Source organism: Bombina bombina, chromosome 6 (genome assembly GCF_027579735.1).
Source record: "Bombina bombina isolate aBomBom1 chromosome 6, aBomBom1.pri, whole genome shotgun sequence".
NCBI lineage: Eukaryota > Metazoa > Chordata > Amphibia > Anura > Bombinatoridae > Bombina > Bombina bombina.
Genome location: NC_069504.1, coordinates 1,050,542,457 through 1,050,565,667, shown reverse-complemented (window position 1 = coordinate 1,050,565,667; position 23,211 = coordinate 1,050,542,457). Strand labels below are relative to the sequence as shown.

General features: G+C 41.1%; 1 protein-coding gene across 10 annotated transcripts in view; it reads right to left on the bottom strand.

The window, feature by feature from the left end:
- Window positions 1-23,211, bottom strand: part of WNK1 (WNK lysine deficient protein kinase 1) — a 544,152-nt gene that overhangs the window by 125,873 nt on the left and 395,068 nt on the right. For all 10 annotated transcript variants that reach the window (XM_053718830.1, XM_053718834.1, XM_053718833.1 and 7 more), the window contains one exon: window positions 424-1,859. In XM_053718830.1, coding sequence (XP_053574805.1) covers window positions 424-1,859 — 1,436 coding nt within the window. The remainder of the gene's footprint in view (window positions 1-423; window positions 1,860-23,211) is intronic.

The following is a 23,211-nucleotide window of genomic DNA, read 5'->3' as shown; positions in this document are numbered from 1 at the left end:
GCAGATTCATAGCAGTGTGCTACTGTTAGGGTCAGAACAGCTACAAGACATGAACATTCCAGTTAGTCTTTGAAAACAGAGAAAAACACTGACTGTAATCTGTTCAGAGACACAATTTATTTCTACCAACATAACACTTGGAAACTATATTTATGTGTAGGCCATGGACGTGATTTAATAGGGTCTATCACATTGTAAGAGCTATCTGCTCCTAAGCTGGTGAAGTGCATGTTATAACTACTATTGCAGTATCTAGTTGTTGTACTACAGGATTTCGCACTTTAGGTTACGCCTTTGAAGCAGCAGATTAAGTAGAACTATTCTGCTAGTGCTTCCTTGCACACCAGCTAATATGATCATGTATGCCAGTAACACACATAGTAAGCAATTTTGGGGCAGAAACAGAAAATAATGTTAACTTACCGGAACCCTACTAAGGGGAGCTTTAGAGGGAGGGGTAGCAGCTTTCCCTGTGGTTGCAGTGCCGACTCCTGTAGACACATACGTGACAGGGGTAACTGCTTGTCCTGGAGTAACCATTTGTGTAACCATTGGCTGTCCAGTTGGCCCCAGAGGCAAGCTGGTTGGTGGTGCAGGAGCATTGGAAGCTGGGGGTTTGGATTGGGCTCCAATGGTGGCACAGGAAGTACCAGGCACAAGCGTGGCATCCAGTCCCACAGGATTTTCTTGCTGAGTAAGGTTGTGAGGTGCTCCAGCACTACCATGCTCACTGAACAGTGACCTTAACTTTTCTTCCAGAGTCTTGATATCATCAATACCTGTTTTTTGAAGGCTGTCCACATCTCCCTCTACAGAGTGGGTATGAGGCTGGTTAGGAAGAGCAGTCGGCTGTGGTTGACTCTGAGCTAGAGTATTTTGGACAGTTGGCAGACTGGAGACTGGATGGCCTAAAGGTACACTACCAGGCAAAGGTACTTGAGTACTGAGGGGTGTAGATGCTACTACGGCTACCTGCGATACAACTGGGGTAGTTGCTACAACCTGCGATAGTGTTGTTGGGTGTACCAGAGATTGATTTGCAGACATTGCAACTACCCCAGCATATGTAAGAGGTGCAGAGATGGGCAATGTCATGTTGGATGTGCTGAGGGCAGTGATGACATCTGCTGTGTTTTGACTGTAGTCAATCTGGGGAGTTTCAACTACTACTGGTTCCACAAAGTTAGGAGCAGAGTTGCTGTTGCTGATTTGAACCTGAGCTGGTGTCACTGTGCTCAGATTGAGTGGGGCAGAGACAGAAGTGTGAGGAAGACCTGCAGCCATATTACTGAAGGGCTGCTGTATTGGAGGACATAAAACAGGCTGGGGCACAACAGGTCCAGTGGTGCTGACAGAAGTAGGTATCTGTGTAGGAGGAGAGGTCACTGGAGCAGAAGAAACTGGTATCCCTATAACTAGAGGCACAGCAGAAAGTGATGGCACAGGTAGTGGTTCAGTTGTAGACATAGTAAGACCAGATGTAATCACTGTTGCAGGTGGCTGGTTTGAGATGGAGGTAAGTGGATGTGACAGTGTGCTTTGCACATTGCTGCTTGTTGTGACGGCAGATATTTCAGGAGTTTCAATTACTTCATCTACAATAAGCTTTGAAGCCGAATGAATTAAGCTGCTTGGGATGGTTGAAGTTTCTGTAGAGTGAGCACCTACAGATGTTGAGAGAGTTTCCACAAGGCTGGTGACAGGTGTAGGGAATGGAGGTCCAGTTTGGTTAAAAACAGGAGGAGCAGTGCTGGGACCGTCTGCCGACTGATTTTGACGTAGCTCTGCAAAAGCATGATGAAGACTCACAGAGGAAGCTGAGTGAGATAGGTTCATCCCGGGACCATGAACGTAAGGAACTGAAAAAATAAAATGAGAATGTGATGCTAATAATAAAAAAAAAACAAGTGAAAATGCCATGATGCTAATTCCATATTGCTATTAATCTGAGAGAATATGGCTAGTCAGATACACAGTGAAGAATTTGTCTAGTAAGACAGAATTTCTTTATGGAAAAAAATAAATATTACTTAATATTTGTCTACATGGACACAAACGCACCAAGAAAACATAATTTATGTAAGAATTTACATGATAAATTCATTTCTTTCATATTGGCAAGAGTCCATGAGCTAGTGACTTATGGGATATACAATCCAACAAGGAGGGGCAAAGTTTCCCAAACCTCAGAAAGCCTATAAATACACCCCTCACCACACCCACAATTCAGTTTAACGAATAGCCAAGTAGTGGGGTGATAAAAAAAGGAGTAAAAAGCATCAACAAAGGAATTTGGAAATAATTGTGCTTTATACAAAAAATCATAACCACCATAAAAAGGGTGGGCCTCATGGACTCTTGCCAATATGAAAGAAAGCAATTTATCAGGTAAATTCTTATATAAATTATGTTTTCTTTCATGTAATTGGCAAGAGTCCATGAGCTAGTGACATATGGGATATCAATACCCAACCAAGATGTGGAACTCCACGCAAGAGTCACTAGAGATGGAGGGATAAAATAAAAAAACAGAATTTATGCTTACCTGATAAATTACTTTCTCTTGTGGTGTATCCAGTCCACGGATTCATCCTTACTTTTGGGATATTCTCATTCCCTACAGGAAGTGGCAAAGAGAGCACACAGCAGAGCTGTCCATATAGCTCCCCCCCTAGCTCCACCCCCCAGTCAGTCATACGACCGAAGGCTAAGAGAAAAGGAGAAACCATAGGGTGCAGTGGTGACTGTAGTTTAAACCAAAAAATTTTAACCTGACTTAATTGCCAGGGCGGGCCGTGGACTGGATACACCGCAAGAGAAAGTAATTTATCAGGTAAGCATAAATTCTGTTTTCTCTTGCAAGGTTTATCCAGTCCACGGATTCATCCTTACTTGTGGGATACCAATACCAAAGCTTTAGGACACGGATGAAGGGAGGGAACAAGACCGGTAACCTAAACGGAAGGCACCACTGCTTGCAAAACCTTTCTCCCAAAAATAGCCTCCGAAGAAGCAAAAGTATCGAATTTGTAAAATTTGGCAAAAGTATGCAGTGAAGACCAAGTCGCTGCCTTACAAATCTGTTCAACAGAAGCCTCATTCTTGAAAGCCCATGTGGAAGCCACAGCTCTGGTGGAATGAGCTGTAATTCGTTCAGGAGGCTGCTGCCCAGCAGTCTCATAGGCCAATCGGATGATGCTTTTCAGCCAGAAGGAAAGAGAGGTAGCAGTCGCTTTCTGACCTCTCCTCTTACCAGAATTAACGACAAACAAGGATGATGTTTGTCTGAAATCTTTAGTTGCTTGTAAATAGAATTTCAAAGCACGAACCACATCAAGATTGTGTAATAGCCGTTCCTTCTTAGAAGCTGGATTAGGACACGGGGAAGGAACAATGATTTCCTGGTTAATATTCTTATTAGAAACAACCTTAGGAAGAAAACCAGGTTTGGTACGTAAAACTACCTTATCTGCATGGAACACCAGATAGGGTGAATTACACTGCAAAGCAGACAATTCAGAAACTCTTCGAGCAGAAGATATAGCTACCAAAAACAAAACTTTCCAAGATAATAACTTAATATCTATGGAATGTAAAGGTTCAAACGGAACCCCTTGAAGAACAGAAAGAACTAAATTTAGACTACATGGCGGAGCAACTGGTTTATAAACAGGCTTGATTCTGACTAAAGCCTGAGCAAACGCTTGAACGTCTGGTACCTCCGCCAGACGCTTGTGTAAAAGGACAGAGCAGATATCTGTCCCTTTAAGGAACTAGCTGACAAACCTTTCTCCAATCCTTCTTGGAGAAAAGACAATATCCTTGGAATCCTAATCTTACTCCACGAGTAACCCTTGAATTCACACCAACAAAGATATTTCCGCCATATCTTATGGTAAATTTTCCTGGTGACAGGCTTTCTAGCCTGAATCAGAGTATCAATAACTGATTCAGAGAAACCACTCTTAGATAGAATTAAGCATTCAATCTCCAAGCAGTCAGCCGCAGAGAAACTAGATTTGGATGCTTGAATGGACCCTGTATTAGAAGATCCTGCCTCATTGGCAGTGTCCATGGCGGGACAGATGGGACATGTCCACCAGATCTGCATACCAAGTCCTGCGTGGCCACGCAGGTGCTATCAGAATTACAGAAGCCTTCTCCTGCTTGATTCTGGCTACCAGACGAGGGAGAAGGGGAAACGGTGGAAAGACATAAGCCAGATTGAAGGACCAAGGCGCTACTGGAGCATCTATCAATGCCGCCTTGGGGTCCCTGGACCTGGATCCGTAGAGAGGAAGTTTGGAGTTCTGACGGGACGCCATCAGATCCAATTCTGGAATGCCCCATAGCTGGGTCAGCTGAGCAAAAACCTCCGGGTGGAGTTCCCACTCCCCCGGGTGAAAAGTCTGACGACTTAGAAAATCCGCCTCCCAGTTGTCTACTCCTGGGATGTGAATTGCAGATAGATGGCAGGAGTGATCCTCCGCCCACCTGATTATTTTGGCGACTTCCTTCATCGCTAGGGAAGTCTTTGTTCCCCCCTGATGATTGATATACGCCACAGTCGTGATGTTGTCCGACTGAAATCTGATGAATTTGGCCGCCGCTAGTTGAGGCCATGCCTGAAGCGAGTTGAATATCGCTCTCAGTTCCAAAATGTTGATCGGGAGAAGAGACTCTTCCCGAGACCATAAGCCCTGAGCTTTCAGGGAGTCCCAGACTGCCCCCCAGCCTAACAGACTGGCATCGGTCGTAACAATGATCCACTCCGGTCTGCGGAAGCATATTACCTGAGACAGGTGATCCTGAGACAACCACCAGAGAAGAGAGAGTCTGTTTTTCTGGTCCAGTTGTATTTGAGGAGACAAATCTGCATAGTCTCCATTCCACTGTTTGAGCATGCACAGTTGCAGTGGTCTTAGATGTATTCGAGCAAAAGGGACTACGTCCGTTGCCGCTACCATTAATCCGATTACCTCCATGCACTGAGCTACAGAAGGCCGAGGAATGGAATGAAGAACTCGGCAAGTAGTTAAAAGCTTTAACTTTCTGACCTCCGTTAGAAATATTTTCATTTCTACCGAGTCTATTAGTGTTCCCAGGAAGGGAACCCTTGTGAGCGGGGACAGAGAACTTTTTTCGATGTTCACCTTCCACCCGTGAGACCTTAGAAAGGCCAGTACAATCTCCGTGTGAGCCTTGGCTCTGGGAAAAGACGACGCCTGTATTAAGATGTCGTCCAGATAAGGTGCTACTGCAATGCCCCGCGGTCTTAGTACCGCCAGAAGGGACCCTAGCACCTTTGTAAAAATTCTGGGAGCAGTGGCCAAACCGAAAGGAAGGGCCACAAACTGGTAATGCTTGTCCAGAAAAGCGAACCTTAGGAATTGATGATGATCTTTGTGGATAGGAATATGTAGGTACGCATCCTTTAGATCCACGGTAGTCATATTGACCTTCCTGGATCATAGGTAAGATTGTTCAAATGGTCTCCATCTTGAATGATGGAACTCTGAGGAATTTGTTTAGAATTTTTAGATCCAGGATTGGCCTGAAATTTCCTTCCTTTTTGGGAACCACAAACAGGTTTGAGTAAAAGCCCAGTCCTTGTTCTGTAACTGGAACTGGATATATCACTCCCATCTTGAGTAGATCTTCTACACAGCGTAAGAACGCCTCTTTCTTTGTCTGGTCTGTAGACAGACGAGAAATGTGGAACCTTCCCCTTGGAGGGGAGTCCTTGAATTCTAGAAGATATCCCTGAGTAACGATCTCCAATGCCCAGGGATCGTGAACATCCCTTGCCCAAGCCTGAGCGAAGAGAGAGAGTCTGCCCCCTACCAGATCTGGTCCCGGATCGGGGGCTACCCCTTCATGCTGTCTTAGTAGCAGCTGCAGGCTTCTTGGCCTGTTTACCCTTGTTCCAGCCCTGCAAAGGCTTCCAGGTTGCCTTGGGCTGTGAAGCGTTACCCTCTTGCTTTGTGGTTGCAGAGGTTGAAGCAGGACCGCTCCTGAAGTTGCGAAAGGAACGAAAATTAGCCTTATTTTTAGCCTTAAAAGGCCTATCTTGTGGCCCTTTCCCCTGGTGATATCCGAAATAATCTTTCAACCCGGGCCCGAAAAGGGTCTTTCCCTTGAAAGGGATATTTAGTAATTTTGATTTGGACGACACATCGGCCGACCATGACTTGAGCCAAAGCGCTCTGCGTGCCATAATGGCGAAACCTGAATTTTTTGCCGCTAACTTAGCTAATTGCAAAGCGGCATCTGTGATAAAAGAATTAGCCAGTTTTAAAGCTTTAATTCTATCCATAATTTCGTCATATGAGGTCTCCCTCTGGAGCGACTCCTCCAGCGCCTCAAACCAGAAAGCCGCTGCAGTAGTTACAGGAATAATGCAGGCGATCGGTTGTAGAAGGAACCCTTGTTGAACAAACATTTTCTTTAGTAAACCTAATTTTTTATCCATAGGATCTTTAAAAGCACAACTGTCTTCAATTGGAATGGTTGTGCGCTTAGCCAGCGTAGAAACTGCTCCCTCTACCTTAGGGACCGTCTGCCACGAGTCCCGTCTGTGGTCAGTAATGGGGAACATTTTCTTAAAAATAGGGGGGGGGGGGGGGAACAAAAGGTACACCTGGTCTTTCCCACTCCCTGGTTACAATATCCGCAACCCTTTTAGGGATCGGAAACGCATCAGTGTATACAGGGACCTCTAGGTATTTGTCCATTTTACACCATTTCTCTGGAACCACCATAGGGTCACAATCACCCAGAGTGGATAGAACCTCCCTAAGCAATACGCAGAGGTGTTCCAACTTAAATTTAAAAGCTAATGAATCTGAATCTGCCCGTTGAGAAACCTTTCCTGAGTCAGAAATTTCTCCCTCAGACATCACATCCCTCGCCCCTACATCAGAGTGTTGTGAGGGTACGTCAGATAAACCTCCCAAAGCTTCCGACTGCTCATAATCTGTTCTTAAAACAGAGCTATCTCGCTTTGTAGGAAAAACTGGCAGTTTGGATAGAAAGGCCGCAAGGGAATTATCCATAACTGTCACTAGTTGTTGCAATGTAATAGGTGCCAATGCATTAGAGGTACTAGGTATTGCTTGCGCGGGCGTAACTGGTGGTGACACTTGGGGGGAGGAAGGTGGACTATCTTCATTACCTTCCGTCATAGAATCATCTTGGGCTACATTTTTAAGTGACACAATATGATCTTTAAATTGTATAGACACATTAGTGCACTTGGGACACATTTTGAGTGGGGGTTCCACCATGGCTACTGAACACATAGAGCAAGGCTTTTCCTTAGTGTCAGACATGTTAAACAGATTAGTATTATATGCAAACAGGCTTGGAAAACACTTTAATCAAATAAAAAACACAATTTGAAAAAATGGTACTGTGCCTTTAAGAAATAAAAAGCGCACACAATTTTACAAAACAGTGAAAAATGCACCAAATCTTTTGAAATTTTCACAGTATGTGCCTAATGCTTCGATATGATTGCACACCAAGTTTCAGCCTGATTAACCCCTTAATGCCCAAACCGGAGCATTCTAAAGCTCACAACCGGTTTCAAAACAACAGCACCTTGCCACAGCAGTCTGCTGTGGCCCTACCTTCCCTTATGGATTAGTTTAGGGGAAAAACAGCTTCTGTGAGTCCCTCAAGCAGTCTCTGGACCCTCCACGTGAAGCAGCATGAACTGTCTGGAGAAATGAACTGCGCAACAGAGGCGCAAAATTAGGGCCCCTCCCACTCCACTCCGGAGTTGTGAGGCTCTCAAAGCCACACTTAGGTGACTAAATGTATGCCATGTGGATAAAAAAAACCTTAATAAACAAACCAAAGATGTTTAAAAGTGTCTACCAATGAGTATTTGTGAAAGGGCAATCGATTATTTTATTCAGCAGTGTCCACCAGCCTATTGAGCCCTGTTAAATAAGTCCTTATTCTATACTAAGTCTCAGAATATGGCTTACCCTTCCCTCATGGGGATTCCTGTCAGTCTTCTAGCATTATTGTGTCTTGACTAGAAAAAAGATGACTGAAACATACCTTAATGCAGTTAAGCCTGCAAACTGTTCCCCCCAACTGAAGTTTTTCTGGTACTCATCAGTCCTGTGTGGGAACAGCAGTGGATTTTAGTTACAACATGCTAAAATTGTTTTCCTCTCAGCAGAAATCTTCATCACTTTTCTGCCAGAGAATAAATAGTACAAACCGGTACCATTTAAAAATAACAAACTTTTGATTGAAGATATAAAACTACAAATCTAACACCACATTCACTTTACCCTCCTGTGGAGATGCCCTACTGCTAGAGCGGCAAAGAGAATGCTTTAACCAAGAAGCCAAGGAAATAGTAGAAGCCTTCTGACCTTTCCTAGGACCAGAAAATAAAACAGACTAGAAGTCTTCCTGAAATCTTTAGTAGCTTCAACCTAATATTTCAAAGCTCTCCCCACATCCAAAGAATGTAAGGATCTTTCCAAAGAATTCTTAGGATTAGGACACAAGGAAGGGACAACAATTTCTCTACTAATGTTTTTAGAATTCACAACCTTAGGCAAAAATTTAAATGAAGTCCGCAAAAACGCCTTATCCTGATGAAAAATCAGAAAAGGAGATTCACAAGAAAGAGCAGATAGCTCAGAAACTCTTCTAGCAGAAAAGATAGCCAAAAGGAACAACACTTTCCAAGTGCCTGTAACACCTTCAAAACCAAATTAAGACTCCAAGGAGGAGAAATTGATTTAATGTCAGGCTTAATACAAACTAAAGCCTGTACAAAATAGTGAATATCAGGAAGTTTAGCAATCTTTCTGTGAAATAAAACAGAAAGAGCAGAGATTTGTCCCTTCTAGGAACTTGTAGACAAACCCTTATCCAAACCATCCTGAATAAACTGTAAAATTCTAGGGATTATAAAAGAATGCCAAGAGAAATTATGAGAAGAACACCATGAAATGTAGGTGTTCCAAACTCGATAATAAATCTTTCTAGAGACAGATTTACGAGCTTGTAACATAGTATTAATCACTGAATCAGAAAAACCTCTATGACATCCGAACAAGATCCACATACCAAAATCTGTGTGGCCATGCTGGAGCCACCAGCAACACAAACTATTGTTCCATGATGATTTTGGAGATCACTCTTGGAAGAAGAACTAGAGGCGGGAAAATGTAAGCAGGATGATAACACCAAGGAAGTGTCAGCGGATCCACTGCTTCCGCCTGAACATCCCTGGACCTGGACAGGTATATGGGAAGTTTCTTGTTTAGATGAGAGGCCATCAGATCTATCTTTGGAAGACCCCACATGAACAATCTGAGAAAACACCTCTGGATGGAGAGACCACTCCCCTGGATGTAAAGTCTGACGGCTGAGATAATCCGCCTCCCAATTGTCTACACCTGGGAAATGTACCGCAGAGATGAGACAGGAGCTGGATTCCGCCCAAGCAAGTATCCGAGATACTTCTTTCATAGTTTGGGGACTGTGAGTCCCACCCTGATTATTGACATATGCCACAGTTTTGATATTGTCTGTCTGAAAGCAAATGTTAACGGTTCTCTCTTTAACAGAGGCCAAAACTGAAGAGCTCTGAGAATTGCACGGAGTTCTAAAATATTGATTGGTAATCTCACCTCTTGAGATTTCCAAACCCCTTGCACTGTCAGAGATCCCCAAACAGCTCCCCAACCTGAAAGACTTGCATCTGTAGTGATCACAGTCCAGGTTGGCCGAACAAAGGAAGCCCCTTGAACTAAACGCTGATGATTTAACCACCACGCCAGAGTGTCGAACATTGAGATTTAAGGATATTAATTGTGATATATTTGTATAATCCCTGCACCATTTAATCAGCATACAAAGCTGGAGAAGTCTCATGTGAAAACGAGCAAAAGGAATCGCATCCGATGCTGCAGTCATGAGGCCTAAAACTTCTATGCACATAGCTACTGAAGGGAATGACAGACTGAAGGTGCCGGCAGGCTGCAACCAATTTCAAACGTCTCTTGTCTGTTAGCGACAGAGTCATGAACACTGAATCTATCTGTAAGCCTAAAAAGGTGACCCTTGTCTGAGGAATCAAGAAACTTTTTGGTAAATTGATCCTCCAAACATGTCTTTGAAGAAACAACACTAGTTGATTTGTGTGAGATTATGCAGAACGTAAAGACTGAGCTAGTACCAAGATATCGTCCAAATAAGGAAACACCGCAATACCCTGTTCTCTGATAACAGAGAGTAGGGCACCTAGAACCTTTGAAAAGATTCTTGGAGCTGTTGCTAGGCCAAATGGAAGAGCAACAAATTGTTAATGCTTGTCTAGAAAAGAGAATCTCAGGAACTGATAATGTTCTGGATGAATCGGAATATGAAGGTATGCATCCTGCAAGTCTATTGTAGACATATAATGTCCTTGCTGAACAAAAGGCAGAATAGTCGTTATAGTCACCATCTTGAAAGTTCGCACTTTTACATAACGATTCAAAATTTTCAGATCCAGAACTGGTCTGAATGAATTTTCCTTCTTTGGGACAATGAATAGATTTGAATAAAACTTCAGACCTTGTTCCTGAAAAGGAACCGGCATGATTTCCCCTGAAGACTCCAGGTATGAAACACACTTCAGGAAAGCTTGAGCTTTTACTGGATTTGCTAGGATACGTGAGAAAAAAAAAATCTTACTCTGAATCCTATTCGATACCCTTGAGAGACAATGCTCTGAATCCATTGATTTTGGACAGAATTTATCCAAATATCCTTGAAAAACCCTAATCTGCCCCCTACCAGCTGAGCTGGAATGAGGGCCGCACCTTCATGCGGACTTAGGGGCTGACTTTGGTTTTTTATAAAGCTTGGATTTATTCCAATTTGAGGAAGGCTTCCAATTGGAAACAGATTCCTTGGGGGAAGGATTAGATTTTTGTTCCTTATTTTGACGAAAGGAACGAAAACGGTTAGAAGCCTTAGATTTACCCTTAGGTTTTTTCCCTGAGGCAGAAAAACTCCCTTTCCCCCAGTAACAGTTGAAATAATAGAATCCAACTGAGACCCAAATAAATTATTACCTTGGAAAGAAAGAGATAATCTAGACTTAGATGTCATATCAGCATTCCAAGATTTAAGTAACAAAGTTCTTCTAGCTAAAATAGCTAAAGACATGGATCTAACATCAATTTTGATAATATCAAAAATGGCATCACAAAAAAAAATTATTAGCATGTTGCAGTAAGTGAACAATGCTAGATATGTCAGAATCCAATTCTTGTTGCGCTAAATTCTCCAACCAAAAAGTTGATGCAGCCGCAACATCAGCCAAAGAAATTACAGGCCTAAGAAGATGACCTGAATATAAATAGGCTTTTCCTTAGATAAGATTCAAGTTTCCCATCTAAAGGGTCTTTAAAAGAAGTACTATCTTCCATAGGAATAGTGGTACATTTAGCAAAAGTAGAAATAGCCCCATCAACTTTGGGGATCTTTTCCCAAAACTCTATAGAAATTGCTGGTAAAGGATACCATTTTTTAAACCTTGAAGAAGGAATAAAATGAGTACCTGGCTTATTCCATTCCTTTGAAATCATATAAAAAATAGCATCAGGAATAGGAAAAACCTCTGGAGTAACCACAGGAAGTTTAAAAATAGCATTTAAATGTTTACTAGTCTTAACGTCAAGAGTACTGGCTTCCTCAATATCCAAAGTAATTAACACTTCATTTAACAAAGAACGAATATACTCTATTTTAAATAAATAAGTAAATTTGTCAGTGCCAATATCTGAGGAAGGATCTTCTGAATCAGATAGATCCTCATCAGAGAAGGATAAATCATTATATTGTCGGTCATTTGAAATTTCATCAACTTTAAAAAACCTTTTACGTTTATTAGAAGGCGGAAATGCAGACAAAGCCTTCTGAATAGAATCAGTAACAAATTCTTTAAAATTCATAGGTATATCATGTACATTAGAAGTTGAAGGAACGGCAACTGGCAATGTACTATTACTGATGGACACATTATCTGTATGTAAAAGTTTATCATGACAACTATTACAAATGACATTCAGAGATATAATTTCCACAATCTTACAACAAATGCACTTAGCTTTGGTAGAATCGATGTCAGGCAGCAAAGTTCCAACAGATACTTCTGAGACAGGATCAGATTGAGACATCTTGCAAAATGTAAAAGAAAAAACAACATATAAAGCAAAATTATCAATTTCTTTATATGACAGTTTCAGGAATGGGAAAAAAATGCAAATAGCATAGCCCTCTGACATAGAAAAAGGCAAGAGGCAAATAGCAATGGGGTAATAAATTAATGAAAAATTTGGAGCCAAGTATGACGCACAATGTAACTGAAATTTTTTTTGTGCCAACGGACGTACTTTCGCACCAAAAAATTATTGCGCCAAGAATGACGCAATAAAGTCTAGCATTTGACGCATCCGCGGGCCTAGTACTGCCCGCAATTTGCAAGAAAAATGTAGTCAATCTGAAAAAAAAAGACTAAACCCCAGGTAAGAAAAAATATTTCTTAATATGTTTATTTTCCCCAAATATGAAACTGACAGTCTGCACAAGGAAATACATGAACCTGACTCATGGCAAATGTAAGTACAATACATATATTTAGAACTTTATATAAATGCATAAAGTGCCAAACCATAGCTGGGGTGTCTTAAGTAATAAAAAACATACTTACCGAAAGACACCCATCCACATATAGCAGAGAGCCAAACCAGTACTGAAACAGTTATCAGTAGAGGTAATGGTATATCGTCGATCTGAAAAGGGAGGTAAGGAGACGAATCTCTACGACCGATAACAGAGAACCTATGAAATATATCTCCTGTGAGGAAAACCATTGCATTCAATAGGTGATACTCCCTTCACATCCCTCTGACATTCGCTGTACTCTGAGAGGAATCGGGCTTCAAAATGCTGAGAAGCGCATGTCAACGTAGAAATCTTAGCACCACCTCCATAGGAGGCAAAGTTTGTAAAACTGAATTGTGGGTGTGGTGAGGGGTGTATTTATAGGCATTTTGAGGTTTGGGAAAGTATGCCCCACCTGGTAGGATTGTATATCCCATACGTCACTAGCTCATGGACTCTTGCCAATTACATGAAATAAATATTTTGCCAGCTATAACAATGCATATAATATCACAAAGCTTACAAAATCATCAACTCCTGTGTCAATTAGTAAAGAGGGTTCAGGGTCATTATAAAGTAGCAATGATAATACAAATTGGCCCAAATTGGAAGATATTCCTACAGCTCTTATTCATAGCTCCCATGAAACAGAGTAGCTTGATCGTGAAAATTCAACAAGGTCAGACAAAATTGCCAGAGTGAATGCTTCTTAATGTAAGGGGGCCTGAATTATGGGGCCATTCAGAGGTCAGGAGTGACAATACCCTGGCAGTATATAGCATGCTTTATCAAGGAGGGTCAAATTCTCTATTTATAAAAAAACTAAAAACTCTATGGCTATCACTCTACGTTGGTACATAAAACCCCAAAATGCTACAAGAAGTGAAAAGGTATATGTGGGAATGGGAGGTTCCCTGAAAAATACCAAGTTCAACAAAACGCAGAGAGAGAGAGAGAGAGAGAGAGAGAGAGAAATAAAACATTTATGCTTAACTAATAAATGTCTTTCATGATGGTGAGAGTTCAAGAGCCATTGCATATGGCATTAAACTCCAGTCCACTAGGAGGAGGCAAAAACCCCCAAACAAAGCATTGCTTTTAATCCGTCATACATATGACCAAGATAAAATATGGAACAGAGAGGCGCCTTTCTCTGTTCCATATTTTGTTTTAGGTCGTTTGACACTAAGGTGTAAGGAGAGCGCTGCCACTGCTGGATTTTTGGAGCTTGGTGTCCCTACTTTGGAAGAACAGATCTATGGGACTACTATCTGTTTTCGAACAAATCTCCTATTGGGACTCCTATCCATAGAGACGTTTGTGGTTTGCACATTTAATTACCGCTATACACTGTGTGATTAGTCCTTTACTCTGAAGGGTTGTCTTAATATAATCTTCTATATATTAAGGTTGACAACATATATATATATATATATATATATATATATCCTGCAATTTATTTCAGTATATATACACCATTGATAGCTCCTATTAGTAGTGTGTTTTTTAATCTCTTCTGTGTAATTAATATGGCCAAGATAAAAGGAGAAATTAGAAAAGCAGGAAACAGAAAGCAGGGTAGGTGACATACAAACTGGTACTGCCGCAAACAAAAAATGAATAAGAAACCAGTGTTGGTCTCAGAGTTTCACCAATATGAAATAAAATAAATTTATCAGGTAATCCATCACACGTAGGATCCTAAACCCAAGCTGTGAAGTTTAAAAGATTTTAAAGCACTAAACAAGCACAGCGTCAGGCAAAACTTTACTACCAAATGCAGACTCAGAAGAGGCAGGCTTATTTTGATCAAAGCCTGAACAAAGCATTGAATGTTAAGAAGCTCTGATACCGTTGTGATACCAGAACAAGGTTGAAATTTGACCTTTAAGGGAACAGGCCGATAAACATTTTTCCAGACCATCCTGTAAGAATTGCAATACTTAAGGGATTTTTAAAGAATGCCAACAGTAATATTTAGATTCACACCAAATAAAAGTCGTCCACACCTTGTGATAAAAAGCGCCTGGAAAAAGCTTTTGTTCTTGAATTAAATGGTCATTTAACTTGATCAGAGAAACCTCAGACAAGATTAGGCATTCAATTGCCATGGCGTAAAATTTAGAGATTTGAGGTCTTGATCAAAGAAGGAACCTTGAGGGAGAGCGTACTTCATGAGACAAAGATGCCAAGGCAGGTTGAAGGATATTTTGACTAGTTCTGCAAGACAAGTCCTGTGTGGCCATGCCAGAGCAATTAGTATTACAAATGCTTGTTCTTGTTTTATCCTGGCTACTACCCTAAGTAGCAATACAAAATTAGGAAGGATTTAAATCAGAATTGAGTCACCTGTGGATTCAGAGATCATGCACTGGGGTAGCTTGCAATACAAGTGAGAGGCCATAAGAACTATGTCTGGCCTGCCCCAACAATTTACAATCTGTGGAATACGTCCTCAATCAGGGACCATTCACAGGGGTGAAGATATGGACGACTAAGAAAATCCACTTCCCATTTGACCACACCCGAGATGTGGATTGTTGAAATCATGCAGTGACTGCCCAATTTAGAATGCAGGCTACCTCTCATCGCTAAGGCACTACAATCTCCGACTTGGTGATTGATGTAAGCCACTGTGGTGACACTGTCTGGATAGAAACCTCTGACATGATTTCTGTCTTAATATGGGCCATTGTAAACTTGCCTCCTTATGACACAAAACTCCCAGCAATCTCTGGGACTCCCAGACTGCACCACAACCTGACAGGAGGACGTCTGTGGTTGGATGGACAATAGAAGATTGGTGAGTCTGCCACAATGTCAAGGGCTGCCTTAAATTGAAGTCTATCAGATGTGATGCAGATTTGATTTTATATATATATGCAAATGATATGGCATCTGAAGCTGTATTAAAGGACTGAATAGACGTCAGCTGGAGAAGAGCACACACCATTCTGCTCGAGTCTGCATTGATCCGTGAGAGACAGTTTAATTGATACTGAGTCTATAATGAAACCCTGGTCTGAGGAATTAGAGCGCTTTGAGAGGTTGATTTTGCAACGATGAATACAAAGGAACTGAAGGACTTTGCTTGTATGTTTCTTTGCCATTTGGAGAGAGGTAGGCTGTATGAGAATGTCATCTAGATAATGCAATCCCTTGAGCTCTTACTACTGACAAAGGTGCTCTAAGAACTTTTGTAAAGATTATGGGTGCTGTTAGCAGACCAAAAGGAAGCTCCACAAACTGATTAGACCTGTTTAAAAATCTGAGGAATTCGGCATGTACCGTTAATAGAGATATGCAAATAGGTATCTTAAGTCTATCGTAAGCATACATTTAACCTGCTGCACTAAAGAAATTATAGTGCAATTTTTATCTTGGAACTTTCAGAAAATAGTTTTTCGAAACATTGAGATCCAAAATGAGCCTGAAAAGTCCCCTTCTGCCTTTAAAGCAAAGGTTGGAACAGAACCCTTGATTCTGCTCCTCTAATGGGACTAGAGTAATAACTCTCATAGCTGCTATATTTGTTACACATGCCAAGGCAGCTCTGGCCTTTAAAGGATCTCTAGAAATATGAGAAAACATAATTAAAGTAAGAACTTACCTGATAAATTAATTTCTTTCATATTGGCAAGAGTCCATGAGCTAGTGACGCATGGGATATACAATCCTACCAGGAGGGGCAAAGTTTCCCAAACCTCAAAATACCTATAAATACACCCCTCATCACACCCACAATTCAGTTTAACTAATAGCCAAGCAGTGGGGTGATAAAGAAAGGAGTAGAAATTTGGAAATAATTGTGCTTTATACAAAAAATCATAACCACCATAAAAAGGGTGGGCCTCATGGACTCTTGCCAATATGAAAGAAATCAATTTATCAGGTAAGTTCTTACATAAATTATGTTTTCTTTCATGTAATTGGCAAGAGCCCATCAGCTAGTGACATATGGGATAGCAATACCCAAGATGTGGAACTCCACGCAAGAGTCACTAGAGAGGGAGGGATAAAAATAAAAACAGCCATTTTCCGCAGAAAAAATTAATCCACAACCCAAAAAAATAAATTTATTCCCATAAATGAAAGAAAAAAAATTAAATCAAAAGCAGAAGAATCAAACTGAAACAGCAGTCTGAAGAACTTTTCTACCAAAAACTGCTTCTGAAGAAGCAAATACATCAAAACGGTAGAATTTAGTAAATGTATGCAAAGAGGACCAAGTTGCCGCTTTGCAAATCTGATCAACTGAAGTTTCATTCTTAAAAGCCGACAAAGTGGAGACTGATCTAGTAGAATGAGCTGTAATTCTCTGAGGCGGGGCCTGACCCGACTCCAAATAAGCTTGATGAATCAAAAGTTTTAACCAAAAAGCCAAGGAAATAGCAGAAAATAAAACAAATAGACTGGAAGTCTTCCTGAAATCTTTAGTAGCTTCCACAGAATATTTCAAAGCTCTTAACACATCCAAAGAATGCAAGGATCTTTCCAAAGGATTCTTAGGATTAGGACAGAAGAATTCACAACGTTAGGTAAAATTTGAAAAGAAGTCTGCAAAACTGCCTTATCCTGATGAAAAATCAGAAAAGGAGATTCACAAGAAAGAGCAGAAAGCTCAGAAACTCTTCTAGCAGAAGAGATAGCCAAAAGGAACAACACTTTCCAAGAAAGTAGTTTAATGTCCAAAGAATGCATAGTCTCAAATGGAGGAGCCTGTAAAGCCTTCAAAACCAAATTAAGACTCCAAGGAGGAGAAATTGATTTAATGACAGGCTTAATACGAACTAAAGCCAGTACAAAACAGTGAATATCAGGAAGTATAGCAATCTTTCTGTGAAATAAAACAGAAAGAGCAGAGATGTGTCCCTTCAAGGAACTTGCAGACAAACCCTTATCCAAACCATCCTGAAGAAACTGTAAAATTCCAGGAATTCTAAAAGAATGCCAAGAGAACTTATGAGAAGAACACCATGAAATGTAAGTCTTCCAAACTCTATAATAAATCTTTCTAGAGACAGATTTACAAGCTTGTAACATAGTATTAATCACTGAGTCAGAGAAACCTCTATGACTTATTACTAAGCGTTCAATTTCCATACCTTCAAATTTAATGATTTGAGATCCTGATGGAAAAACGGGCCTTGAGACAGTAGGTCCGGCCTTAACGGAGGTGGCCAAGTTTGGCAACTGGACATCCGAACCAGATCCGCATACCAAAACCTGTGTGGCCATGCTGGAGCCACCAGCAACACAAACGATTGTTCCATGATGATTTTGGAGATCACTCTTGGAAGAACTAGAGGCGGGAAAATGTAAGCAGGATGATAACACCAAGGAAGAGTCAGCGCATCCACTGCTTCCGCCTGAACATCCCTGCACCTGGACAGGTATCTGGAAAGTTTCTTGTTTAGATGAGAGGCCATGAGATCTAACTCTGGAAGACCCCACATATGAACAACCTGAGAAAACACATCTGGATGGAGAGACCACTCCCCTGGATGTAAAGTCTGACGGCTGAGATAATCCGCCTCCCAATTGTCTACACCTGGGATATGCACCACAGAGATTAGACAGGAGCTGGATTCCGCCCAAGACTGAGTCCCACCCTGATGACTGACATATGCCACTGTTGTGATATTGTCTATCTGAAAACAAATGGACGGTTCTCTCTATAACAGAGGCCAAAACTGAAGAGCTCTGAGAATTGCACAGAATATTTATTGGTAATCTCGCCTCTAGAGATTTCCAAACCCCTTGTGCTGTCAGAGCTCCCCAAACAGCTCCCCAACCTGAAAGACTCGCATCTGTTGTGATCACAGTCCAGGTTGGCCGAACAAAAGAAGCCCCTTGAACTAAACTATGGTGATCTATCCACCACGTCAGAGTGTCGAACATTGGGATTTAAGGATACTAATTGTGATATCTTTGTATAATCCCTGCACCATTGGTTCAGCATACAAAGCTGTAGAGGTCTCATGTGAAAACGAGCAAAGGGGATCGCGTCCGATGCTGCAGTCATGAGACCTAAAACTTCCATGCACATAGCCACTGAAGGGAATGACTGAGACTGAAAGTGCCGAAAGGCTGCAACCAATTTTAAACGTCTCTTGTCTGTTAGAGACAGTCATGGACATTGAATCTATCTGGAAGCCTAAAAAGGTGACCCTTGTCTGAGGAATCGAGAAACTTTTTGGTAAATTGATCCTCCAACCATGTTTCCGAAGAAACAACACTAGTTGATTCGTGTGAGATTCTGCAAAACGTAAAGACTGAGCTAGTACCAAGATATCGTCCAAATAAGGAAACACCGCAATACCCTGTTCTCTGATTACAGAGAGTAGGGCACCTAGAACCTTTGAAAAGATTCTTGGAGCTGTTGCTAGGCCAAATGGAAGAGCAACAAATTGGTAATGCTTGACTAGAAAAGAGAATCTCAGGAACTGATAATGTTCTGGATGAATCGGAATATGAAGGTATGCATCCTGCAACTCAATTGTGGACATATAAATGTCCTCGCTGAACAAAAGGCAGAATAGTCCTTATAGTCACCATCTTGAAAGTTGGTACTCTTACATAACGATTCAAAATTTTCAGATCCAGAACTGGTCTGGATAAATTTTCCTTCTTTGGGACAATGAATAGATTTGAATAAAACCCCAAACCTTGTTCCTGAAAAGGAACTGGCATGATTACCACTGAAGACTCCAGGTCTGAAACACACTTCAGGAAAGCCTGAGCTTTTACTGGATTTGCTGGGATACGTGAGAAAAAAAATCTTCTCACAGGAGGTCTTACTCTGAATCCTATTCAATACCCTTGAGAGACAATGCTCTGAATCCATTGATTTTGGACAGAATTTATACAAATATCCTTGAAAAACCTTAATCTGCCCCCTACCAGCTGAGCTGGAATGAGGGCAGCACCTTCATGCGGACTTAGGGGCTGACTTTGGTTTCTTAAATGGCTTGGATTTATTCCAATTTGAGGAAGGCTTCCAATTGGAAACAGATTCCTTGGGGGAAGGATTGGCTTTTTGTTTCTTATTTTGACGAAAGGAACAAAAACGGTTAGAAGCCTTAGATTTACCCTTAGGTTTTTTTATCCTGAGGCAGAAAAACATAATTTATGTAAGAACTTACCTGATAAATTCATTTCTTTCATATTAACAAGAGTCCATGAGCTAGTGACGTATGGGATATACATTCCTACCAGGAGGGGCAAAGTTTCCCAAACCTTAAAATGCCTATAAATACACCCCTCACCACACCCACAAATCAGTTTAACGAATAGCCAAGAAGTGGGGTGATAAGAAAAAGTGCGAAGCATATAAAATAAGGAATTGGAATAATTGTGCTTTATACAAAAAAATCATAACCACCACAAAAAAGGGTGGGCCTCATGGACTCTTGTTAATATGAAAGAAATGAATTTATCAGGTAAGTTCTTACATAAATTATGTTTTCTTTCATGTAATTAACAAGAGTCCATGAGCTAGTGACGTATGGGATAATGACTACCCAAGATGTGGATCTTTCCACACAAGAGTCACTAGAGAGGGAGGGATAAAATAAAGACAGCCAATTCCTGCTGAAAATAATCCACACCCAAAATAAAGTTTAACAAAAAACATAAGCAGAAGATTCAAACTGAAACCGCTGCCTGAAGAACTTTTCTACCAAAAACTGCTTCAGAAGAAGAAAATACATCAAAATGGTAGAATTTAGTAAAAGTATGCAAAGAAGACCAAGTTGCTGCTTTGCAGATCTGGTCAACCGAAGCTTCATTCCTAAACGCCCAGGAAGTAGATACTGACCTAGTAGAATGAGCTGTAATTCTTTGAGGCGGAGTTTTACCCGACTCAACATAGGCAAGATGAATTAAAGATTTCAACCAAGATGCCAAAGAAATGGCAGAAGCTTTCTGGCCTTTCCTAGAACCGGAAAAGATAACAAATAGACTAGAAGTCTTACGGAAAGATTTCGTAGCTTCAACATAATATTTCAAAGCTCTAACAACATCCAAAGAATGCAATGATTTCTCCTTAGAATTCTTAGGATTAGGACATAATGAAGGAACCACAATTTCTCTACTAATGTTGTTGGAATTCACAACTTTAGGTAAAAATTCAAAAGAAGTTCGCAACACCGCCTTATCCTGATGAAAAATCAGAAAAGGAGACTCACACGAAAGAGCAGATAATTCAGAAACTCTTCTAGCAGAAGAGATGGCCAAAAGGAACAAAACTTTCCAAGAAAGTAATTTAATGTCCAATGAATGCATAGGTTCAAACGGAGGAGCTTGAAGAGCTCCCAGAACCAAATTCAAACTCCAAGGAGGAGAAATTGACTTAATGACAGGTTTTATACGAACCAAAGCTTGTACAAAACAATGAATATCAGGAAGAATAGCAATCTTTCTGTGAAAAAGAACAGAAAGAGCAGAGATTTGTCCTTTCAAAGAACTTGCGGACAAACCCTTATCCAAACCATCCTGAAGAAATTGTAAAATTCTCGGTATTCTAAAAGAATGCCAAGAAAAATGATGAGAAAGACACCATGAAATATAAGTCTTCCAGACTCTATAATATATCTCTCGAGATACAGATTTACGAGCCTGTAACATAGTATTAATCACGGAGTCAGAGAAACCTCTATGACCAAGAATCAAGCGTTCAATCTCCATACCTTTAAATTTAAGGATTTCAGATCCGGATGGAAAAAAGGACCTTGTGACAGAAGGTCTGGTCTTAACGGAAGAGTCCATGGCTGGCAAGATGCCATCCGGACAAGATCCGCATACCAAAACCTGTGAGGCCATGCCGGAGCTATTAGCAGAACAAACGAGCATTCCCTCAGAATCTTGGAGATTACTCTTGGAAGAAGAACTAGAGGCGGAAAGATATAGGCAGGATGATACTTCCAAGGAAGTGATAATGCATCCACTGCCTCCGCCTGAGGATCCCGGGATCTGGACAGATACCTGGGAAGTTTCTTGTTTAGATGAGAGGCCATCAGATCTATCTCTGGGAGCCCCCACAATTGAACAATCTGAAGAAATACCTCTGGGTGAAGAGACCATTCGCCCGGATGCAACGTTTGGCGACTGAGATAATCCGCTTCCCAATTGTCTACACCTGGGATATGAACCGCAGAGATTAGACAGGAGCTGGATTCCGCCCAAACCAAAATTCGAGATACTTCTTTCATAGCCAGAGGACTGTGAGTCCCTCCTTGATGATTGATGTATGCCACAGTTGTGACATTGTCTGTCTGAAAACAAATGAACGATTCTCTCTTCAGAAGAGGCCAAAACTGAAGAGCTCTGAAAATTGCACGGAGTTCCAAAATATTGATCGGTAATCTCACCTCCTGAGATTCCCAAACTCCTTGTGCCGTCAGAGATCCCCACACAGCTCCCCAACCTGTGAGACTTGCATCTGTTGAAATTACAGTCCAGGTCGGAAGAACAAAAGAAGCCCCCTGAATTAAACGATGGTGATTTGTCCACCACGTTAGAGAGTGTCGAACAATCGGTTTTAAAGATATTAATTGAGATATCTTCGTGTAATCCCTGCACCATTGGTTCAGCATACAGAGCTGAAGAGGTCGCATGTGAAAACGAGCAAAGGGGATCGCGTCCGATGCAGCAGTCATAAGACCTAGAATTTCCATGCATAAGGCTACCGAAGGGAATGATTGTGACTGAAGGTTTCGACAAGCTGTAATCAATTTTAGACGTCTCTTGTCTGTTAAAGACAGAGTCATGGACACTGAATCTATCTGGAAACCCAGAAAGGTTACCCTTGTTTGAGGAATCAAAGAACTTTTTGGTAAATTGATCCTCCAACCATGATCTTGAAGAAACAACACAAGTCGATTCGTATGAGACTCTGCTAAATGTAAAGACGGAGCAAGTACCAAGATATCGTCCAAATAAGGAAATACCACAATACCCTGTTCTCTGATTACAGACAGAAGGGCACCGAGAATCTTTGTGAAAATTCTTGGAGCTGTAGCAAGGCCAAACGGTAGAGCCACAAATTGGTAATGCTTGTCTAGAAAAGAGAATCTCAGGAACTGATAATGATCTGGATGAATCGGAATATGCAGATATGCATCCTGTAAATCTATTGTGGACATATAATTCCCTTGCTGAACAAAAGGCAATATAGTCCTTACAGTTACCATCTTGAACGTTGGTATCCTTACATAACGATTCAATAATTTTAGATCCAGAACTGGTCTGAAGGAATTCTCCTTCTTTGGTACAATGAAGAGATTTGAATAAAACCCCATCCCCTGTTCCGGAACTGGAACTGGCATAATTACTCCAGCCAACTCTAGATCTGAAACACAATTCAGAAATGCTTGAGCTTTCACTGGATTTACTGGGACATGGGAAAGAAAAAAACTCTTTGCAGGAGGTCTCATCTTGAAACCAATTCTGTACCCTTCTGAAACAATGTTCTGAATCCAAAGATTGTGAACAGATTTGATCCAAATTTCTTTGAAAAAA